The 21,879-nt window shown below is 40.9% G+C and overlaps 1 protein-coding gene across 1 annotated transcript in view; it reads left to right on the top strand.

Annotated features, from left to right (window-relative positions):
- Positions 1-21,879, top strand: part of GRIN2B (glutamate ionotropic receptor NMDA type subunit 2B) — a 420,281-nt gene that overhangs the window by 225,199 nt on the left and 173,203 nt on the right. The window contains exon 5 of the mRNA XM_041735346.1: positions 13,183-13,781. Coding sequence (XP_041591280.1) covers positions 13,183-13,781 — 599 coding nt within the window. The remainder of the gene's footprint in view (positions 1-13,182; positions 13,782-21,879) is intronic.

Here is a 21,879-nt window from a genome sequence, read left to right as displayed (position 1 = left end):
GTGTATGGTATGTCCATCAACCCCTACCTTGCTGCTTGAGATAATGGACATCAGATGCTCATCATCCACCTGAAGACAAATCTAAGGCTGAGTTCAGGGCCAGCATTACTTATATTTCTATCCACAGTCATATTTGGATTGAAATGCTTGGGTATTTAATTTGCTGACTGCACAGAGCTAGTGAGAGAACTGTACAGAGATAAGTACAAAGAAGAGAGAGAGATAAATACAAAGGAACTTAGAAAATATAGCCGTCCATCCATACTGCTCTTTATTCTCATCATTCCTATGACAGATTCTAAAAATAATGTTATCACTTAACTTAGGAAAGTCATCAATTATTTTGTATATTTTGATTTTACCTTCCAATTAGCTTACCCTAAGGATGAGGATGCTAACTTACACTTCATCTCTACCTCCCATAGCACTTGATAGGTATTTAATAAATGCTTGATTAACAAACAATAAGATCTTAAGATCAGGTTGTATGATGTTTAGTAGAAGAATACTATAGGGTAATAACATGCACCAATCCATTGCTCGTTAGCAGTATCCATGTGCTAGTAATGGATGCATAGGAGTGAAGCTTAAGGAACTCATGAAAATAATTACTAGTCACGAGGCAAATTTAACTAGATGACTGTGATCATTCCATGGTTCACAATTAAAATAGGAGGTGTAGATGGTTCAGATGGGGCTACAGAATGGTTAAAGGAAGCTTGAAGATGTATGGTGCAGTGGTTGAATGTGTGCATTCTGAGGTGAGACCTAGCCAGATTCTCAAATCAACAGTACTTTTGGGTGAGTTACTTAATGTCTCTAAAGCTTACTTTTTTCTGTTGGTGAAATGGAGACTAATCGGGCTTTATTTCACAGGGATGTGAAAATTAATTAACATAATACATACATAGAATCTGGTACACTACAAGCAGCTCAATAAATTTTGTAATGGGAACCTTATCCTTCTTGAACCAAACCATCATCTATCTTGAAATCAGTTTGATTTAGTTCCATAAAAATTTGAAGGCCTATTACATGCCTTTCATCAAGGAAAGCATGAGAGCCAAAGAGCTTAATCTGCAGTGTGATGGAATCAAGACAGACATAGGGAAGAATTTCTGAAAGTCAATATTCCCACTGGCCTAAGTAACTGAGAAAAATTGTGGAATTTTCTGTGAAGACTTGGAAAATAATCTAGTTCTACCTCACATTCTTCCAAACTGGCTTAATTGCAGATCTTTTTTTAAGGTGGACTAGTGTTTTCTAAAGCCACTCTGGTTAATGTCTGTTCTTTGAGATCTTAGGCTGGCATTATTTAACAGAGTTTAAGCTGTTCTTATAGAAGATTAACATATTGGTACCTTTTGGCAATACTGAATTAACATCAAAATGTCATTGCTGAGCATAAGGATGCCCTCATTTTGTTTTGTTAGCATGGATCAGGATTCAGTAGCCAGCTAAAGTGAACCTGATAGCTTCAGGTGCGTTGTTTTACTGCCAGTTCTAAAGATAATGAGACTGTATGTAAGACTCATACTTGTCTGGGATGATTCATCCATAAGCAGAAGCTCCACTGTGAAGGATCCAGATTAGAGATTAATAAATGCTACATCTGATTGTAACAATGACCGTTCTCCAGAGAATTGAGCTTCTTTCTGCTTGAAATGCCAGTTGGCATTTTCTTTTAAAGAGCTTTTTATTCTCCTTGCACGCTTCCATCAGAGGAAAAGTATTCAGGTGAAATGCTCTGCATTATAGAAATGTTGGAGACCACTAAATGTGGTTTAAAAACAAATCAACAAACTTCAAAATAAGAATGAATAGATAGGCCATTTGATTCCTTGCCAAGTTCTTATTTGCAGGAAGGATCTCGCCAACTTCGATACCCCCTCTTGAGTCAAGGCAGCTCCTTGTCCTCGCTTGGCCAATCTTCCTGAGTCAAGTTGAGATATCAACAGCATTTCACCTCCCAAGACTCCAGGGAGGATAATGAAAACACTTGTTGGGCTAAGGGTGTAGGCCACTTGGGACATTCCAATGGGATATTTATCCATTGAGCTATAGGACTGTGGGGAAAGGAGGCAAAGAGGGAAGAATCCTCAGATAGGACTGCAGTGGTAACTATAGCAGTTAAAAGATGGTTTCTGAAAATGTTTGCACAGTTGGTATCACTGAGTCAGAGGGCACAGGCTGGGCCAGAAAGTGTGACTCTTGAATGGGTTAGCAGCTGGATCTGCAGTATTCTGTACCTTCTAAACCAAGTATTACTTCTTTGTATGGGTAAAAACAAAAACAAAAACAAAAACAAAACATATTTTTTTCAAGGAATTATGGACATGATTGTGGGGTTAGAAAAGTAGTTTTAGTATGGTTCTCCCTGTAGCAGTTGAGGAGCTGAGTACTAGTCCTAATAGATTGTGTTGTACTCCCCATGAGACTTTATGTACCTGTGCCATCCAGAGCATGAGGAAAAGAAAATGAAGAGTAAGCAATTAGGAACTCTGAACTCTTAAGGATTCATTTTTAGTGCTAATAACCAGCAGGCATAAATGAGGCATAGCAAAAGTAAGAGTTGAATAATTCTGGGAAAGGAGAGCAATTTTCAGTGTAACATGAAGAAAATCTCAAGTCAACTTGAAGGTAGCCAGTCTAGTACTGGACACCAGTTTCATTCTATTGAGGCCATGCATACTGGAATCTGTATAGCAGGTCTAAGGAAGGTCAGAGAGCTGGGAAGACTGGACTAAACCTTGCCAGGGGACTGCCTGCCATAGCGTGGGGGTCAGCTAGCTCCAAGAAACATGGTGTGATTCAGATTGGTGTGGGTATGGAGGGATTTGATATAATAATGTACAAAGCAGCAAATTGTTGGCACTATTAATGTGCTCATCATCTCACAGTTAAAGTTGGGAGAAGGATGTCAGACTTCAGCTGGCATTTGCAGAAATAGGGAACAGGGGCCAGTATCAGGGATGTTGGCAGTTTGTCAGGGACTGTGTAGAACAGTTGGAAGTTCTAAGTAGGGAATCCTCATCCAAAAGTGATGGAATAAAACTCAGGACCATGAGGAAGACACTTAGTCCATTGGATTGGATCCATGGTGAGGCTGTTAGGAAGGAAGGCTTCTTCTGGATGGACATATCCATACTCAGTCAGGCTCACATCAGTGCATCAAATCCTGGGCTTAGAGGAGCCCAGTCAGCTCTAAAATGTTGTAGGTGAGGAGAGTCCTTGGCCAGTCCCAGTTTAAAGGTTGGAAGGTATGCCAGCTTGTTCAAGTTCTAAGTCCTACAATCAAGAGAGGCCAAGATAGGCAGGTGCTGATGAGCTGTTGAAGATATGTATATATATTTTTAAAACGCCTGTATGCAATTTTATTTTCATTTCTGGAGCCCTTCAAAATGCGTTGCCTCTTTTAGATGGAGGACCAAATTGGTTTGGGAGATGTGAATAAATTCAAAGCTGTGTTGATTGTGAATAGCCGTACTTTGCTGATGTGAGGAAGTGGTGATCAGTTTTCCAATCCAGGGACGTAGGAATACCGTTCACTGGATGTTTGGTGCAAAAAACTTTCTCAGAAAACTTATTTCTACCATTGGAGATAATGACTTGTTAACCTGTGGCAAATGAACATCACTGGTCCAAATTCTAAATTCAGGGATGCTTTGTCTTTCTATATGGAACAGGGACAGAAGCATGAGAGCTCCCTCTTTTCCAGAGATACCTTGGAAAGACCCATATGTATGGACATAGTCACTATATCTGGAACCAGTGCTTTTGTTATTTTCAGCAACAAATGAGGTGCTAACATTCATCACTTGATCAAATACAAAATGGCTTTTCTATGCTTCCCCTCCTGTGAGTACCTTCCCACTTCTGTACTCCCATATGTATGTGAATGTGATGTTCTGATCGAATATGTATGAAGAGATGGGAATGTTAATTTATTTGAGACAAATGTCAATATCTTTATTCTGAAAAATGCTGCTAGGATGTCAAATACCATTACCAGTTTGTATTTAACCCTGTCCTTTTTTAATAATCACAGTTCTTCTGTAAACTCTACCCCATTGGCCCAAGTTAAGTGGCAAGACTTTGAAGGCATAGACAGTTTTTGGGATGTAGGATTTCATACCTAATACTTCCTTTTGTTTTACCTTGGTTAAATTGTTTAGTTTTGTGTTGCCTTTCTTTTTATCCTGTTAAATCCTCAGATCGATATTATTGTTGAACAAACTTTATTTTTTTAAGTAGGCTCCACACCCAGTCTAGGGCTTGAACTCACAACCCTGAGATCAAGAGTCACATGTACTACTGACTGAGCCAACCAGGTGCCCCCACACTTGATTTTACAAATTTGCCTGAATACATTTAGTCTGATATTAAAAATCCTACTGCCTAACTAATACTGCTAGTTTAATATTTACACTATTTTTCTCTATCCCTTTCATTTTCTTTTCCAACTTTTCCTTTCCCCCTGCCTTCTTCCCTTGCATTTATTTAAAAGTACTTTTATTCAATCACCAAACTTGATTGTTGCTGAACTTGTCAGCTTGCTCTTTTATAGAAAAGGACCTCTTAATAAAAATACAAGCCAATCCATCTGAGAGTTGTTTTGATGTACATAATGGAGTAGGCCATAGAGAGGAATTTTAATTTAAGATGAAATGAAATAGCCTTGTTAAGATTTTGGCAGTCCTGATACCTTACAGGGGAGCACGAACACATTCTAGAAGTTCTGTTAGTACTCGCCAAGCCCTTTGGTCCCTTCCTTAATTCTGTAATTCATTTGAGTATGCTAGTGAGAGGAACTCTGCCTTTTTTTTACCCTCCCTTGTATCTCCCCCCTCTGTCTGTTTTATAAGCTTTCTTCTTGCTATTATGTTGTCTCTGAGACCTGGAATAGGAAGAACCTTGTAGGCATTCTCACAGTGGATACCTTTAGTTTGCTTCTCAACTGTGACTTCCATTTAGCAATTGAAGCACATCCAAGAAGGAGGCTCAGTCAGGGAAGAAAATGGGGCAAAATTCAAGGATAAAGCCAAATTATCTTCTGAAAAAGCAAATAAGAAAAAGAATGCTGGCTTCTGCAGGAATTGTTTTGTTAGTCACAGCCAATCTGCTTAAGTTTTTTTATTCATAGGCTTTTGAAAACCCAGAGTGCTCTCCTTTGTGTGCAAAGGTTTAAAAAAGAATGTATTTGGCATTTAACAGGCAGGGAAGATCATGATTCTCCACTAGTGAGCTTCCATCATGTGTTTCAGGCATGATACTTCTGACTAATGGCAAGGCTGGAGAACATTAGGCATTTTCCCTATCTTGCAAGGCAATGGTCACAAAACTCTGACACTCTTCAAACCCACCCTCAGTAACTATCACCAGCAGTCTTAGTTACCTGAAAAACTGATAATGTGGAATTAGAATTTCTAGTCCAAAGGAGGGGGTCTTTGGAGTTAGGTGGGGAGAGGATACCTGAAACTTATTTCCGGAGAGAAGAGATTTTGTCCTCCATATTCTGCTTTTACTCTGCTTCATAGTGTGGAAGAAGGAAAGAAAAAATGGCCAGAACTTCTCTTAGTTCTGGCCTCTTACCCCATCATTTCCATACTTATTTCCTAAATCCATTGGTAGTGGAGAAAGTTTTCAAGGTCTAGCAGTTCTAGCCTTTTATCAAACACAGATCCTCCTAAGAACTGCATTTAGAAGAAGAACAGGATTTTCGTCACTCATATACTACCAGGAGGGACTAGAAGGAAAATCAGATTTATTTACTCTGATTCTGTGTTAATGTTTTAGCAGATCATAATACCTATGATGTTATGAAGTACTTAGATTTGAATAATGTGAAACACTTTGTGATACTAGAAAAATATAATCTCAGTTGGAAAGCCAAAAAAGATAAACTAGATTTGAGGATTAACTGGTTGCAACAGTTATTGCATTTTAAAATTCAACAAACATCTACTGAGGCCCCATTTCAGGTACTCAATTGTGGCAATGAACTAACTGTGATCCCTGCTCTCCTGGTGTTTACTCTAGTTGAGAAGAGGGAGTAAGTCCATAACAAATATATCATATAAGTACTCGTGTAGTCTATCAGATGGTGATAAATGCTAAAGCAATAAGAGAAAAATGGAAGCAGGATGAGAGGTTCAGGCCAGCATTAGTATCCTGTTGCAGGGCCAGGATTGAGCTTTGTTGAGAAGTTGAGGTTTTAGCAGAATTGAAACAGGTGGTCTGGATACCTGGATAGCTGAAAGAAGAGTGTTCTATGCAGAGAAAATAGCTAGAATACAGGTCTGGATCAGGAGAGTATATAAATTCAAGAGACGTCAGAGTACCTGGGCAGAGTGAGAGGAAGGGTGGGAGAGTATGGGTATGGGATCCATGGGGCATTGGGGGGCCAAATCAAGACTGTTGGCTTTTTCTTTTTGGTAGATTGGGAAGCCACTGAGGGTTTGGGGCAGAAAATAACATCTTATGATACAAGTTTAAAAGGATCATCTTGCTCCTTTTTTTGAGCGAAGACTGTAGAGGGCTGGGGGCAGAGGCAGGAGGGGAGACCAGTTAGGAAGCTCTTACAGTGACTGAGTGAAGGATGATGGTGGCTCAGACAGAGCTGGTGAAAATAGGTTGTGTTCTAGATACATTTTGAAGGTCAGCAATCAAGGTTGGTTGATTGGATGTAGGATTCCAAAGAAGGAGAGGGGTTGGAACTGGATGGATTAAATTGCCTTTACCTGAAATGGGAAAGGCTGAGTTTGGTTTTGGAAATGTTGGCTATGTTTCTAAGATATCCAAATGGACATGTAGAACAGTATTTTGACACATAAGTTTGAAGTTTTGGAGAAAGAAGAGTGAGAGTGATTGCCATATAGATAGGATTGAAATCAGGAGATTGTATGATATCTCTGGGGGAGGTAAATGTTGATAGAAACAACATGATTAAGGATTAACTCTGGGGCCCTCAGCTTTGAAGGTCAGAAGAAAGAGGAGCCAGTAAAGTTGGAGGAAGGTCAAGAGAATGTGAAGCCCAAGGAAAGAAAGCCTAGCTAGGAGCCAGTGATTACCCATGTCAAATGCAGCTCACAGGTAAGGATGATTGCAGGAATGCTGACAACACTGACTTCATCTTTGGCCCTATGTCTTGTGCCCCCTATCCCTGGCACACAGGTAGCACCACTTTCAATGACTAATAGAGATCCTCTAGTGTACAGATAGCATCAGTTTAGATAACTACCCTGTGACCTCACCACTATGCTCCTCAACCCACAAAATCTGGGGACTAAGGCCTAGATAGGGATGGAAAATAGCTGTATAGTGCTGTGGGTCAGCCGTCTACTCATTCCTCTCAGTAAATTACTCTGAACAAAACTCTGTGTAAATGGTATGGAATTGTTTTGCTTTGCTTTTTGGTTATTAAAGTGTTTTCTCAGTCTGGAGGGTACATTAATGACTCTAACAATGATTACAGATGGACATTGGAGTTGGCAATATCAAGGTCACCTCTGCCTTTCACAAGAGGAGTATTAGTGACATTAAAAGTCTGGTTGGAGTTAGTGTAATAGAAAATGGGAGAAGAAGAATTGGAGGGGAGGTGAGTATAAGTTATATTTTCAAGGAATTTGTGGTAGAAGAGTAAGGAAATGGCCACTAGTATTTTCTACATTGCTCCCTGGCTCTAAGGGTGATCCCGTCACATTTTATAAAAGTGCAGCTTATAATATATACATATATATATGATATATGTATATGATATATATATCATATATATAAACACACACACATACACACACACATATATATATATATATATATATATATATATATATATATATATATATAACTATTTAGGCATAGCTGATTTAATTTCTATAAGGTCAGTATGTGCCATCAGCATAGAAATTTGGAACCAGATGAGGCCATCAGTTATTTCAATTAATTTCCCACCCAATAAAGGAAACTTCTTTTTTTCTGAAATTTTTTCTTTTTATTTATTTATTCATGATAGAGAGAGAGAGAGAGAGAGGGAGAGAGGCAGAAACACAGGAGGAGGAAGAAGCAGGCTCCATGCCGGGAGCCCAACGTGAGACTCAATCCCGGGACTCCAGGAGCACTTCCTGGGCCAAAGGCAGGTGCTAAACCGCTGAGCCACCCAGGGATCCTCCAGAACCTTCTTTTTTAATATTAATACAAAACTACTTTTTTCATATGTCATCAAAGGATCCAGAGATGAATAAGGCATAGTTCCTGCTCTTAAGAAACATACATTTTAGTGGGAGAGGGAGGCATATATGCTTCCTCTGTGATAAATATTAAGATAGAGGCACGTACAAAATTTTATGAAAATACAGGGCAAAGAGAACTAACTTGCCTGGGGAAGTTGAGAAAGATGATATGCATGAAAAGATGACACTTGAACTAGACCTTGAAGGAGAATGTGACATTTTCCAGGCAGAGTGCTGGGGAGAATCCCTTTATCAAATAATAATCCAGCTCTTGTTTGAATGCTTATAGCAACAGAGAGCTCACTATCTCATGAGTTCATTCCACTCTAAATTGCTTTAAGTTGCTTACCTGTTCTTCTATTGAACCAAATAATGACATTTAATATTTCTACTCATTAGTCCCAGTTTTCTCCTCTGGAGCTAATGGGCAAAGACTTGTCTTTCTAACATATAGATCATTTCTGTGTTTGAAAATAGACATCATGTTTTCTATTAAGGCCATCTCTTTTCCATTTTGAGAAAGGGAACTAAATAGGCTTGGGTTGGGTTCCCTGGGAAGCAGACCCTGAAACCAAGATTAGCATGCAGGAGATTTATTAGAGAGTGCCCTTGAGATCATTGCCATGTAAAGAGATTGGGCAGGAATGGGCAGAGGGAACAACAAATGTTGGAGAGGATGTGGAGAAAGGGAAACCCTCTTGCACTGTTGGTGGGAATGTGAACTGGTGCAGCCACTCTGGAAAACTGTGTGGAGGTTCCTCAAAGAGTTAAAAATAGATCTGCCCTACGACCCAGCAATTGCACTTGCTGGGGATTTACCCCAAAGATACAGATGCAGTGAAATGCCGGGACACCTGCACCCCGATATTTATAGCAGCAATGTCCACAATAGCCAAACTGTGGAAGGAGCCTCGGTGTCCATCGAAAGATGAATGAATAGAGAAGATGTGGTCTGTGTATACAATGGAATATTACTCAGCCATTAGAAACGACAAATACCCACCATTTGCTTCGATGTGGATGGAACTGGAAGGTATTATGCTGAGTGAAATAAGTCAGTTGGAGAAGGACAAACGTTATATGGTCTCATTCATTTAGGGAATATAAAAAATAGTGAAAGGGAATAAAGGGGAAAGGAGAAAAAAATGAGTGGGAAATATCAGAGAGGGAGACAGAACATGAGGACTCCTAACTCTGGGAAACGAACAAGGTGTGGTGGAAAGGGAGGTGGGCGGGGGGTGGGGTTGACTGGGTGACGGGCACTGAGGGGGTCACTTGATGGGATGAGCACTGGGTGTTATGCTATATTTTGGCAAATTGAACTCCAATTAAAAAAATATGTAAAAAATAAAAATAAAAAAAAAAAAGGAATGGGCAGAGGGAGAAGTAAAGGCGTGATGCAGTTTTAATAGAAGCTCCAACCAACGCTGGAGGAAGTTCTGAAAATCAACTGATCCTTCAAAGGTGTCTAGAGTTAGGGCAAGAGGACATGTTCTTTATACCCTATGACAACTAATCATTTGGGGTAGTTTACCCTGGAAAGGGGGCATGACTTTGGGCAAGATGGTTCTCTTCAGCTCGTACAATTCCCAGAGTGGCCTGACAGCTAAAATCTATTGTTGGGGCATTATTAGCATCTGTGGTAGGTAATCCTTTATTTCTGAAGTGGATCTGTAGGAGATCTGGGTGATGCAAAAGAGGAATCTCACGAACTGCTAATTCTTTTAGCAATATTTTGGAGACCGGTAAATGAATGCAAAAACACTTGTTTTTGTTTTTTTATTAGCAAATAAATACCGTGAACATTAAAGTGATGGAGGTTCAACTTAATGGTTCTAGGCTGATTGGGTCTAATGTACAGTTGTACCTTCCCTGTGTTAATTATCTCAGTCATGATGGCCCTTTATACACTAATGCTTTAAAGACGCCCAAAAGGCAAGGTGAAGAAGTACATTCATGTACTTCTGTGACTGGAAATCTTCATTAGGAGACAAAAATGTAAGTGGGGATGCATAGTGGGCTGCAAACTGAAATATATCCCTGTCCTTCATCCTCAAAGATCACCACACTTCTTGTGGTGATCACAATGCATGCTGGATGCCTGCAAAGATGGATGCGTGGCCACCAGTCCTTTCCACTCCATGCACACATGAAGATTGCTCTTTGATTTGTGGCTTCGGCCATAATTTGCAAAGCCTGTCACTGCTTGCAACTTATAGTTAGCCCAAAGCTTTGTTGAAACAGAGCTGTCCCATTCCCGACTGCTGTATACCAGATTGATGTGTCAACTAAATTAATAACACTGGGCCACTCATTATACCAGAAAACATTTGTCCAAGCTATAACTCTTGTCTCTTGATTTCTGTTTGGCTTCATTAACCTCTTTTTTATGCCACAGATAAAATGGTCATGTAAGGCATCTTTTATTTAATGAAGGATTGGCAAGATAAAAAGTTGAAATGGGCATTGTTGGGAGAGAGGAGTCAGAAAGGATGATTGTAGAGGATGATAGAATTAGGTAAGAGGAGGGTATGATGGAGGTGAGACAGAGCCATGTTAGTTTTCCTCTCTTCTTACTTTTACCTTTTATTATTGAGTTTCTCCACATAGTAGCTGGTAGTTTCTTTAGATCTTGTTTTTAATTGTGAGAGAATTTTAGGAGAAGGCTAAGAGAAAAGAGGGTAGGGTTGGTATATGTTAGATTGGTTTTCTTTTAAAGTTATTTTCATTAGCATGGGCTCATTTACTATGGACCCTCATGGATTATCTCTCAGGGCTATCTTTCCCTGTGTATTTGAACCAGCTGTGGTCTCACAATGGATGGACAGTTAGGGTATTCAAGAATCTCCTGGTGTAAGATATGTTCCGTTCGCATGGAATGGGTTGAATTATTTTCTTTACAATTGGGATTCCTTTCATCCTTAGCTGTACCTTTTAAGGTGTATTTGGAAGCTTTTGTCATTTTGTTACATCCACTAGATTTTGTGAAAACTAGAGTGGAAAATGGGAATTTGGGGAAGTCTCAGATGAAACACTGTCAGGAAGTAACAAGAAAACAAATCACTTTTTCCTGAAAGCCTTTCTGGGTGGCTGACGTTCCTTTCCTGTTCTGGTTCTTTGTAGACCCCTGACAAGCCTTGGAATAATTCAACTTTGTTGTCCTGGAATCCCACTATAATCCCATAACCTAAGGACAAAGTCGGCATTACCTGAAGAATAGTACTTGCATTGTAGTAGGAAACTAGGGGCAGGGGCTGGCAGCAATTTGGAATAAACACACATGAAGTTCTTATTCTTTTCTGAATTAATTCCTACTCCTTCCCGTCCATTCTTCCTGCCCTACCCACTCCTGCTTCTCTGAATTCCCTGGTCCTTTGAGGCTCCTCTTTGACTGTATGTTTAAGCCAGAGGAAGGAGCTATGATAAGCACCATTTTACCCCTAGCAGAAAGAATTGCCCTCAAATGACTAAGCATCTGCTGTTTCATTCTGGATTGCCTGTGGGAAATGTGAAAAGTTCAAGCCACATGAAGCAATCATAGCTCTGGCAGAGCCAAAGGGGCTGGCAGCTTTCATTGCCGAATCAGGATCTTTGGATACCAGCTGGATATTTCCCAACCTGTGTTTTTTTTCAATAGTGGGTGCCCAAAAAATACTCAGCAATTTCTTAGCTATACAAGAATATGTTCCTGAACGAAGAAATCACTGTATAATTTTGTTTAAAAGCCTAGTCTCTTGTGACTGTACTTTGAAGTTCTAGTTTGGGGGATGAAAAAGGGCTGCCCCTTTTAGAGAGACACAATTTTGTTAGCCTGGATTGTTATAAAATGGAGATGAACCATCAGATAAAAGATAGGGGGCACTGACCAAGAAAAGAGATGCCATTACCCAGGAGGAAGTCAGGGGAAAATGGATTGAGAAAGAAGGACAAGGCCGAGAGGGTCTTCATTTTGTGGTTTCAGATTCTTCTAGCTGTAAGGCAGAGATAAAATGCAGGGCTTGACATCTCAAAACAGCAGGTGAGATATGGCTTAAAATGGGAGAAATTTAAAATGTCTCCTCCCTCAAAAGGAAGGAGAAAACATAAGATTCTCAGAATTGACAGAAGGTTATGTGTATAAGAGACAGGTCAGATTGAGACGTGTGGCATTAGACAGGTAAGAGAAAGAACAATCTTCTATGTGCTGATCTAAAATAAGCCTTAATTATACATAAGCTTGAATACAAGTCCTCCTAACTTGTAGCTTAGATACATTGTTTGCACCTTACTCTAACTTGCATGTCTCATTATCACAGGGGAAGATGGAAAACTCAACGTGCTATTATTTTAGCAGTTACATCTTTATAGAAAATATACTGACCAAATCTTACTACCATGTGCTTCTCCCTGGTATCCATACCTCAGTACCACCCACCTGCTAGGCCAGTGTGCGTATACCACCTCCATCAATAAGTTTAAGGGTAAATTGATGGCATTTCCATTATTCATTCTAAGTGATAGACATCCACAGTTGTGATAAGTTCAGAAGGCTCGAAAAATATGAAAAGTGTGTGTTTTCCTAGAACTCATTTGACAGTGACACCTCACATGAACTAATGTGAGGCCATTTAGAGTCTTTATTCCACTTAATGCAACTCTTTATGTATTTTGCAATAGAAATATTAACATATTTGATTGTAGGAAGCTTCCCTATGCTCCAAGGATTTCAGACAATGAGAATATAGACCTATGTTGATTTTTCCCTAAAATCTAAGAGGTAGTTTTAGGAATAAAGGTATTACAAATATTTATAATTCAAACATCCCATTTTAAAAGGCATGTGAAAAAGTAAATGATGAACACAAACCTTTGTAACCAGTTGATTCAGACTCTCCCTTACTATCTTTTTTTTTTTCCTGTTTTCTTTTCTTTTTCTTCTTTTTTTTTTTTTTATTTTACCTTTTTACAATTCTAGGATGAATCCTCCATGTTCTTCCAGTTTGGCCCATCAATTGAACAGCAAGCTTCTGTAATGCTCAATATCATGGAAGAGTATGACTGGTACATCTTTTCTATTGTCACCACCTACTTCCCTGGCTACCAGGACTTTGTAAACAAGATTCGCAGCACCATTGAGAACAGCTTCGTGGGCTGGGAGTTAGAGGAAGTCCTCCTGCTGGACATGTCCCTGGATGATGGAGATTCTAAGATCCAGAACCAGCTCAAGAAACTTCAGAGCCCCATCATTCTTCTCTATTGTACTAAGGAAGAAGCCACGTATATCTTTGAAGTAGCTAACTCAGTAGGGCTGACTGGCTACGGCTACACATGGATTGTACCTAGTCTGGTGGCAGGGGATACAGACACAGTGCCCTCGGAATTCCCCACTGGCCTCATTTCTGTGTCCTATGATGAATGGGACTATGGCCTCCCTGCCAGAGTGAGGGATGGAATTGCCATAATCACCACTGCTGCTTCCGACATGCTGTCTGAACACAGCTTCATCCCTGAGCCCAAGAGCAGTTGTTACAACACCCATGAGAAGAGAATCTACCAGTCCAACATGCTAAATAGGTGAGTGTGGGACAGAGGGCACACTGATGGCAGAGGTCAGAGGAGGGCTTTCAGCATTGGGGTTGGAGGTTTGGAAATGCTGGGAAGAACAGTTCAAGATGTCAGAGGTTGAAGGCTGGCCACTGGGATGGCAGTCGTTTGTGATGGTGGGAGTGTTTCAGATCCAAAGCTTGTTGTGCTGGGTTCTTATTCTAAGAGATACAAAACAGCTCCCACTTACTGATCACTTACTATGCACTAGGTGTTACTTAAGTGTTTTGCAGGTTTGACCTCGTTTAACCCTCAAAGCTGTACTCTATGAGACAGATGTTAAAAATTGTTTCCATTTTATGATTCAAGAGAATAATGTTTGTAGGTGTAAACTGCCCATAATCAGTCTTCATGTAAGAGGTTCAGTCTGGAGTTGTAGGCAGGCCTCTGTGAGCCCTACATACTTGACTGCTCTAAAAGACACAATGGGCATAGACATGAGGGAGAACCTACCAGTCCCTTTACTTAGGAATGCTGCTGTACTGGGAGGGAATGGAGAACAGGTTATGTGGGTCTGGAGGCACATGAGGAGGGTTCTGTCCTTGGTTTTTGTCTCCTTTGCTTCTCCTCTCTGCCTTAGAAATGTGAGATGGCTGCCAGAGAGGAGCCTTCTGTAGTTGATCTTAGTCCGACTTCTTCAGTAGGAAGAAGATATAGGTAGAGTTCTGCTCCCCCGACCTTACCTCATAATCCAGCCATGACTCCAGCACATCCTCCTGTGGATATTATGTGACTGTGTAGGGCAGAAGATTCTATATGAGGCTTCTGTGGTTCTGTGATTTGTATAAAACTGCTGCACGTGAACATTGTAAAGATTCAGACAATGCAGAAGATCACAAAGAAGAAAGAAAAGAAAAAGTGTTCTTAAATCCAGCGAACCAGAGATAATCATTATGGAAATAACTAGTGAACATCTTCCTAGTTATTTCTCTATGTGTATATATATATATATATATATATATATATATATATACACACACACACACATTTAAATCTATAACTTTACATAAATGGAAATATAACTATACATGCTGTTCAGTAACCTTTCATTCAACAATATGTTTTGAGCATCCATTTTAAATTCATTATGAATTATATCTGACAAATAGAAAGCTATGCAGAAAGCATGTACTCAGGTGCCATCCAGCTTAAATAAAATATCAAAGTGTACTCTGGGGAGGTTGAAATATAATTAGTGGAGGTTGAAGGTGTACCTACTTATACTTGTTTAACCTTTGGAAGGGACTTGATCTAAACTCCCTCACCTAAGCTCTTAATTTGAGTTAAAGTTAAAGCTACCTTTTTAAAAAAAAAGATTTATTTATGTATTTTAGAGAGAATGAGGGAGCAAGAGTGTGGGTAGGGGCAGAGGGAGAGAAAGAATCCTCAAGCAGACTTCCTGCTGAGCACAGAGCCTGATGCAGGCTCTATCCCAGGACTCTGGGATCATGACCTGAGTCGAAATCAAGAGTCAGACACCAGCCAGGCACCTTTTAATGTAGCTCCTGCATAGCTCCTTTTAAGGTAGCTGTGTCTGTGTTCCAATCCTAAGATTATCCCACCTTGAACTCTGCTTGTTTGGTATAGACTGTCTTGGTTTTCTTTCTACCTCTCTAGTCATTCTATCACAAAGTCCTTGGCATGCTCATCTTCCTTTAGACCTTTCTTAAATATTGATGCTTCTCAGGGTTTTGTCCCAGACCCCCTTTTCTGTCCTCTGTTGCCAAGGCTACAACTGATATCTGTAAGTTTCTCCAAAATGACCTCTGGCTGAAATTTCTCCCTTGAACCCCAGTCTGTATCATCAGCTGTGACTAGATAGGTTTCTTTGGATGCCACGGGGCCTTACACCTTGGCCAAAGCCAAACTGCTTTCTCTCCCATTCCCCTCCCACCCTCTTCTGGACAAATCTGTATCACCTATAAAGACTACATGCTATTACTCAGCTGCCTAAAGTAAAAATTGCCCAAATATCTTTGTCTTCACATCTCCACCATCTCCTAGTTGACCGTCTCCTAGTGCCACTTCCCATGGATCTCCTCTGGAGTATGTTCACGGCTGTATCCCCATGCCATGTCCCTGTTTGGCTCTCCTCACCTGCATTGCTGCAGGGCCTAGTAAATATCTTCTGGTTCTCCGTATTGCTTCCTTCCAATTTCCAAATTGCAGCCAGAGTGATCTAAAATGAAAATGTGATTTCATCACTCTCCTGCTTAATGCCTTTCAATGGCTTTTCATTGCTCCTGTAATAAAGTCCCATCTCCTTGATATGGTTTATAAAGTCTTCCACTGCATAGGCCCACTCATCTTTCCAAAATTGTCTCCTGCCATGCTCTCCCTCAAATGCTATATTCTTGCAATACTGAACCTACTTTAGTTCTTTGAAAATACCATGTTTTTTTCTCTCTTCTAGCTCCTTTCTCTGCCTTGAATATATTTCCCAGGAGTCTCCTCCCACCTGTATGTAAATGCAGATGCTCCTTTCACCTGCCTCCTTTTCATTCCTCAGGACTGGGTCCTGGCATTACTTCCACTGAGAAGCTTTCCTGGACCATGGGCTAACGGGACCCTGTGATATGCTTTCATTGCATCTTATGCTTGACCAGGAAAGCCACTCTCCAGACAGTTGTAACTCTCTGTCTTGTTATCTCTTGTCCCTGTAAGTTCTGTGAAAGAAGTGACCTTTCTGTCCTACTTATTTCCAAGTACCCTCACTCTTGGTGTCTTGTGTGGCAAAGGGAAGAAGGACACTTGGAGTGAATAAATGACCTCCTCCGAGATGCTGAACTGCCCAGTGCAGAACAACCCTGTAGGAGTTTTCTTCTGCTTCTCTTTGCAAGATAATAGAGACTTCCTTGAAAAAAAAAAAACTATTTATTTGGTTCTGTACATTCAGGTTTTCTCCCATGGTCTGTAGTGTTAAATTAAAATCTGATGCCAGTGACTTTACCAGGTCATCCAATAACTTTACCAAATATTCATCCATTACAACCAATGATGACAATGAAAACTATCTAGACCAAAATGTCTGCCAAACAACCAAGGAAATCAAACGAGTGTTAAGTTAAAATCCATAAATTTTGGTCCAGGAATGCCTGCTTATGTCCTAAAACTTTGTCCAGGTGAGCCATCCTCTGCAACCTCTCACTTGCCATTGGGCTTACTTTACCTTAGAATGTAAATGTTCTCTTTGAAGTCTGGTTTCTGATGACTGCACCTTTAAAACCATAGTTGGTTCTGACTTTTGTTGTTGTGTCTTGTGGCCATTCAGAAAGAGAGCACACCTTGGTCCTCCTTTCTCCTTCCTCAGACGTTATTGGCAAGATGGCCACAAATACCCAGTGCCATGTTTGCCAGTGTAGCAGTCCTAAAAAAAACGAAGATTACACAGTCTAGATTATTCATAAATTCCTTGAGTCCCAGGGTAGAGCAGAGAGTCTACCTCAATTTCCCCCGTATACTGCATAAAAAGTGTCTTCAGACTTACCAAAGCACTTCTCCACTAAAGGCTTTCCTCTGTGCACTTTCTCTTCTGTCCCAATTGCCTGATTTTTTTTTTTGGGGGGGGGAGGGTTCTGTATCTAACTGCCTGTGAGACCTCTTCTCTTGGCTGTCTCCCTTGTCTGCATACCTGCATCCCTCTTCCTTCCCAGCCCTCAAGTGCATCTCCTCAGGGCTCCTGAATCCAGTCTTTAGCCTCTCTTGAGACTATTTTAATATCCTTTTCTATCAAGGTCCAGGAAGGATTGGGGTTGACTAATGGGGACTATAAAGGAGCTATCCTCAAAGTCTGAGCTATTATTGTATGGCATAGTACTTGGAATCATCAGTAGAATTCAATTAGGCACACTCAGTCCCAGCTCCTCTTACAGTATACTGGTCTGAAATCGGCCTCTTTTTCCCCCCTTCAAGAGCTTTGGTCTCACTAGGGTCACTCTTTTAAATAACAAACCAAGCAGCCACACCATTTAGCCACAGCAGGAAACCTTTGCAAATAAAATTGTTGCAAATGGTTGGTTGTTTTATGAGGATGACTTTTTCTTTGGCCTGCTGCTCTTGTCTCTCTGCAACAGCAGCGGGAAGAAGCCTCTTCAGGAGGTATCTGGGACTGACCCAGCCCCCATGACACCAGAAATATGGAGTCTGGAAGTGGATTTTACCTCTGGCCTTCTGAAAACCCAGTAACATTAACAGGCCCTGTCGTCTCTGGAAGCGGAAGTGTTGTATGGGGAGGTAAAGCTCTCATTTATACCTGACCAAAGTGGATTTCTTTCTGTGTGAGGAAGGTTCCTAAGTCTAGACTTAGGGACCACGGATTGGAGGCTCTATTGTTATCACTGAATGCCAAAGAGAGACATACATTTGAAGTGACTCACTTGTTAGTTATCAAGGAAGATTTTTTTTTAAAATGACCTATAAGCATTCTCAGAGAGTATTCTTGAAATAAACATTATTCATCAGGTATTATGCTAAATTCCCTACTGGGAACTTCAACTTTCTTGAAACTTGGCTGGTCAGGTATGGTTTTGGTGACTATCTCCAAATAGGCTCTAGGTTGCTGGACAGGGCTGGCAAAGTTGCTAGAAAAATACAAAATCCCAGTTAAATTGGACTTTTAGATAAACAGTAGCTAAATCTCTTACTATAAATCTGTCCCAAATGTTGCATGGGACCTACTGATACTAAAAAAAAAAAAAACCTGTTTATCTGAAATTCAGATTTAATAGGGCTCCCGTTTTGTTTTGTTTTTGTTATATGTGGCAACCTTACTTTGTACACTAGTAAGAATAGTTTTCCTTTGGAACTTTGTAGCATTCATTTATGCCTTATTAGTAAATGTAGTCCAGTGTCCCATACTGCTGCCCAAGCCATGCTGAGATAGAGTTTTATTCCAACTGGGAACTTTATTCGATTGAAAGAGTTGAATAATTTCTTCTGTCATGTGTTCCCTAAGTGAAGTATCTTAGTTCCTGAGAAAAATCTTAACAGTTTTGATAACAGATAATCTGAAAGTGTTTAGAAAGTGAGTAGGCCAGTGGTCTAAACCTGTCTTTATTCCCCTGAGCTAGAGAAGAATTGTTAGCTATTAGTAGGCACGTGTCTGTATTTTTCCTTTATCGCTTCCCTGGGGGAGTAGTTAATGGCTATTTTCCTTTTCAATGTGTGTTCCAATATGCTGCTAGTCTGTTTCTGTCACTTGGGTGATGGTGTACTGGCCATTGACCTCCAGGCTTGCTGGCTGTCCTGAACACCCGGTGCACCCAACTTTTGGAAAAAAACAGATGCTCTTTATGATGGCTGCATCTCAACAGAGCAAACCTCTTTATGAATCTTGTCTAATTATTTCCCCCTGGCATCCTCAGTTTTCCTACTCAACATTTGTTTAGCTGCTTCCTTTCCCATAAAAGTTGCCATCTGAAAGGTCAGAATTCTCCTCCTGGCCCTGCCTGTGAGAGGTGAGGATAGTTGCTGGGAAGAAAGGTATTCTATTAGGCTCCTCCTAGAAGAGCTCTGATGAACTCAGTCCTCCTCTAACCTTGAGGAATACTCCCTCAAGGAGTATTTCCTCAAACCCTTGTAGTAGATGGATTGTTCCCATAGGATACCCACTTGACTCTCGTGGCCAGAAAAGTGCTGAGAGATTAAGAGATAAATGAGAATGTGAGTCCATTCATTTTTAGACACTGGGCAAGAGCTGCATGGTCATTACCCTCTTTTCGTTATTAAATGTTCATGGAGTGCCATGCATAGGCAGATTTCTGGGAAGGCAAATATGTATGTATTCTGGGTTCACTTAACATAATTTATCTGTGAATAGCCAAAAGGTTCCATGAAAACATAGTTATAAGTGGGCTGTCAGGTATCATGGCCCTTCACCTGCTTAAAGAAATCCACTAGAGTCTAAGGAAAGCTACATTTTCATTGGAAATATGTAGTACAGCAAGACACACCTGTGTGTGTAGAGAGATAACTGCTCAGTGGTGTAGGAGATACAGATTGGGGAAAAGAATAACTCAGGAATCTAATAAACATCCTAGAATATCTGTTCAGTGCTTTCACTGTCCATGGGAAAAGGACTCAATGGAGGATTATTAAGATACTTCTGTTTTCTTCTTGTCTTCCTCATTCTCCTGTCAGATAGATAGTCATTTCAGTAAGTGATCTTTGCTTCCTTTCCTTAAATTCAAACCTGTGAGGAGCATTTGCAAATGTTTTTAGCACTGAGACCCCTGCGTGATTCTTTCCATAATCACTATGTAATTCTATGGCTGACTTGCACAGTTTAAAACGCGCCCGTGACATCGTTGGTTTTTCTTTCCTCTTTCTTCTCTTCTCTTCTCTTCTCCTCCTTTCTACTTCTTCCTTAAAAACAAAACAAAACAAAACAACTATTTATAATTGGAAGAGAGGGCAGGAGATAAAGAAAGAATGAATGGGAAAAGTCTTCCATTTCATGGAGGACAAGTTTGAGGTGGGGAGAGGATGCACATCTGTGCTGGGAGAGAAGACAAGTGGTACATTGTCCCTGAGAAGGAATAGGATGGTCTTGAAGAGGACAGAAGTAAGAACAGAGTAAGGCAGTGGCTCTCAGTGGAGAATAGCAAATCTGCCTCAATAAGGACACGGGTCAGTGGCAATGGTAAGGGTTAAGAAGAGAGTCCTAAAGCAGCCCCATTGTCAGCCAGGCTGTAGATGTTAGGAAATCCAGTGTTGGTTGTCTTTATGAGTATGGACTGCACAGCAGGCATTGTGCCTAAGATGATACTTGCAAAAATCCTGACCCATGCATGTGTCTCTGGGAGATGTCCCTGATTGCTCTGTTAGCAAGACAACTTATAGGCCCACCCTCCCAAGAGCTCAATACCCCCATCACCTGCTTCATTCTTCTTGGTAGTCCTTATCTGACATACTGTATATATTTTATCCTTAAGTATTTTTGCCATCTTACTCTCCTTCGTTGAATTCAGACTTCACGAGAGCAGGATTTTTTTAACCTCTGTGTTCCCAGCACAATGCCTAATATGTTAGAGGCACTTGATAAGTATTTGGCAGTTAAAAGCACCAATGAAGATGGGAATCACTGCCCCTATTTTATGTTTTTAAGAGACTTGAGGCACAGCCCCCCCCCCCCAGCCTAGGCAGTGTGATGTCAAAGTCTGGCCTGGCTCTGCCTCGAGCATCTGGTTTCAGCCCTTCACCCTGCTGCACATTAACTACGCTTAAAGGCCCCTCCTGTCCCTGAAAATCAAAATCGGAAGGATCCTTGGCACTCATCTGATCCAGCTTTTTCAGTATATATATCCTCACGGAATGGATGGTAGAATGATGAATGATTTTATAAATGTGAGATCAGAGTCTCAGGGGGATCACTGACCTGTTAGAGGCTGGGTGGAGGTGGAGGGGGGCAGCACCCAAGTGTCCTGATGGCAAGAGTGGCACTCTTCAGAGAGCATGCTCCCTGCTTGACCATGTCCTCAGAAGGGCTGGCCGGCAGCCAGGCCTGTCCTGTTAACCTTTGCCCTGGTCTGGCAAGAGCCCCATGATTCTTGCTCCTTGGTTCTTACCCAGACAAGGGTGCAAATTCACAGTTAATGGGAATTGAAGCTGGCGTTATTTAGGGATTGAGTGGGAGTCATTTCTCCATCTGCTCTCTCTTCCCACCAGAGAATAAAGGCTGGCTGGGTGGAGGTAAGGATGGAGGCGAGTTGCCAGAAAGCTAGAGTGCTGTCATTTATGGTTACAGACATGGGCTGGAAGCCTGAGTGAAGGCTGGACTGGAGCCGGCCAAGGTCAGCCTAACGTGAGCTTCTTGAGAGCAGAGATAGTTCTGTGGCTTTTGCATCTATGCAAGACCTTACTCGTTTCAAACAAATAACGGTTTGAGCCTTTTTCTTGTTTCTTGTTTCCTCTCCAGTAGAGCTGTCAGGGATACATAGGTGGTCATCTCCTGGAAGGAGTTATCTAGGACCTGATGTAGCTGATAAAGATTTGGAAGGAACTGGGGCTGCTAAGGGGTCTGAATCAGCACCACAGACAGGGCCATGTGGAGAAGCCAGGACCAGGCTGG

Source organism: Vulpes lagopus, chromosome 21 (assembly GCF_018345385.1).
Source record: "Vulpes lagopus strain Blue_001 chromosome 21, ASM1834538v1, whole genome shotgun sequence".
Taxonomy (NCBI): Eukaryota; Metazoa; Chordata; class Mammalia; order Carnivora; family Canidae; genus Vulpes; species Vulpes lagopus.
The sequence above is the reverse complement of the archived record's forward strand: the minus strand, read 5'-3'. Positions and strand labels throughout refer to the sequence as shown.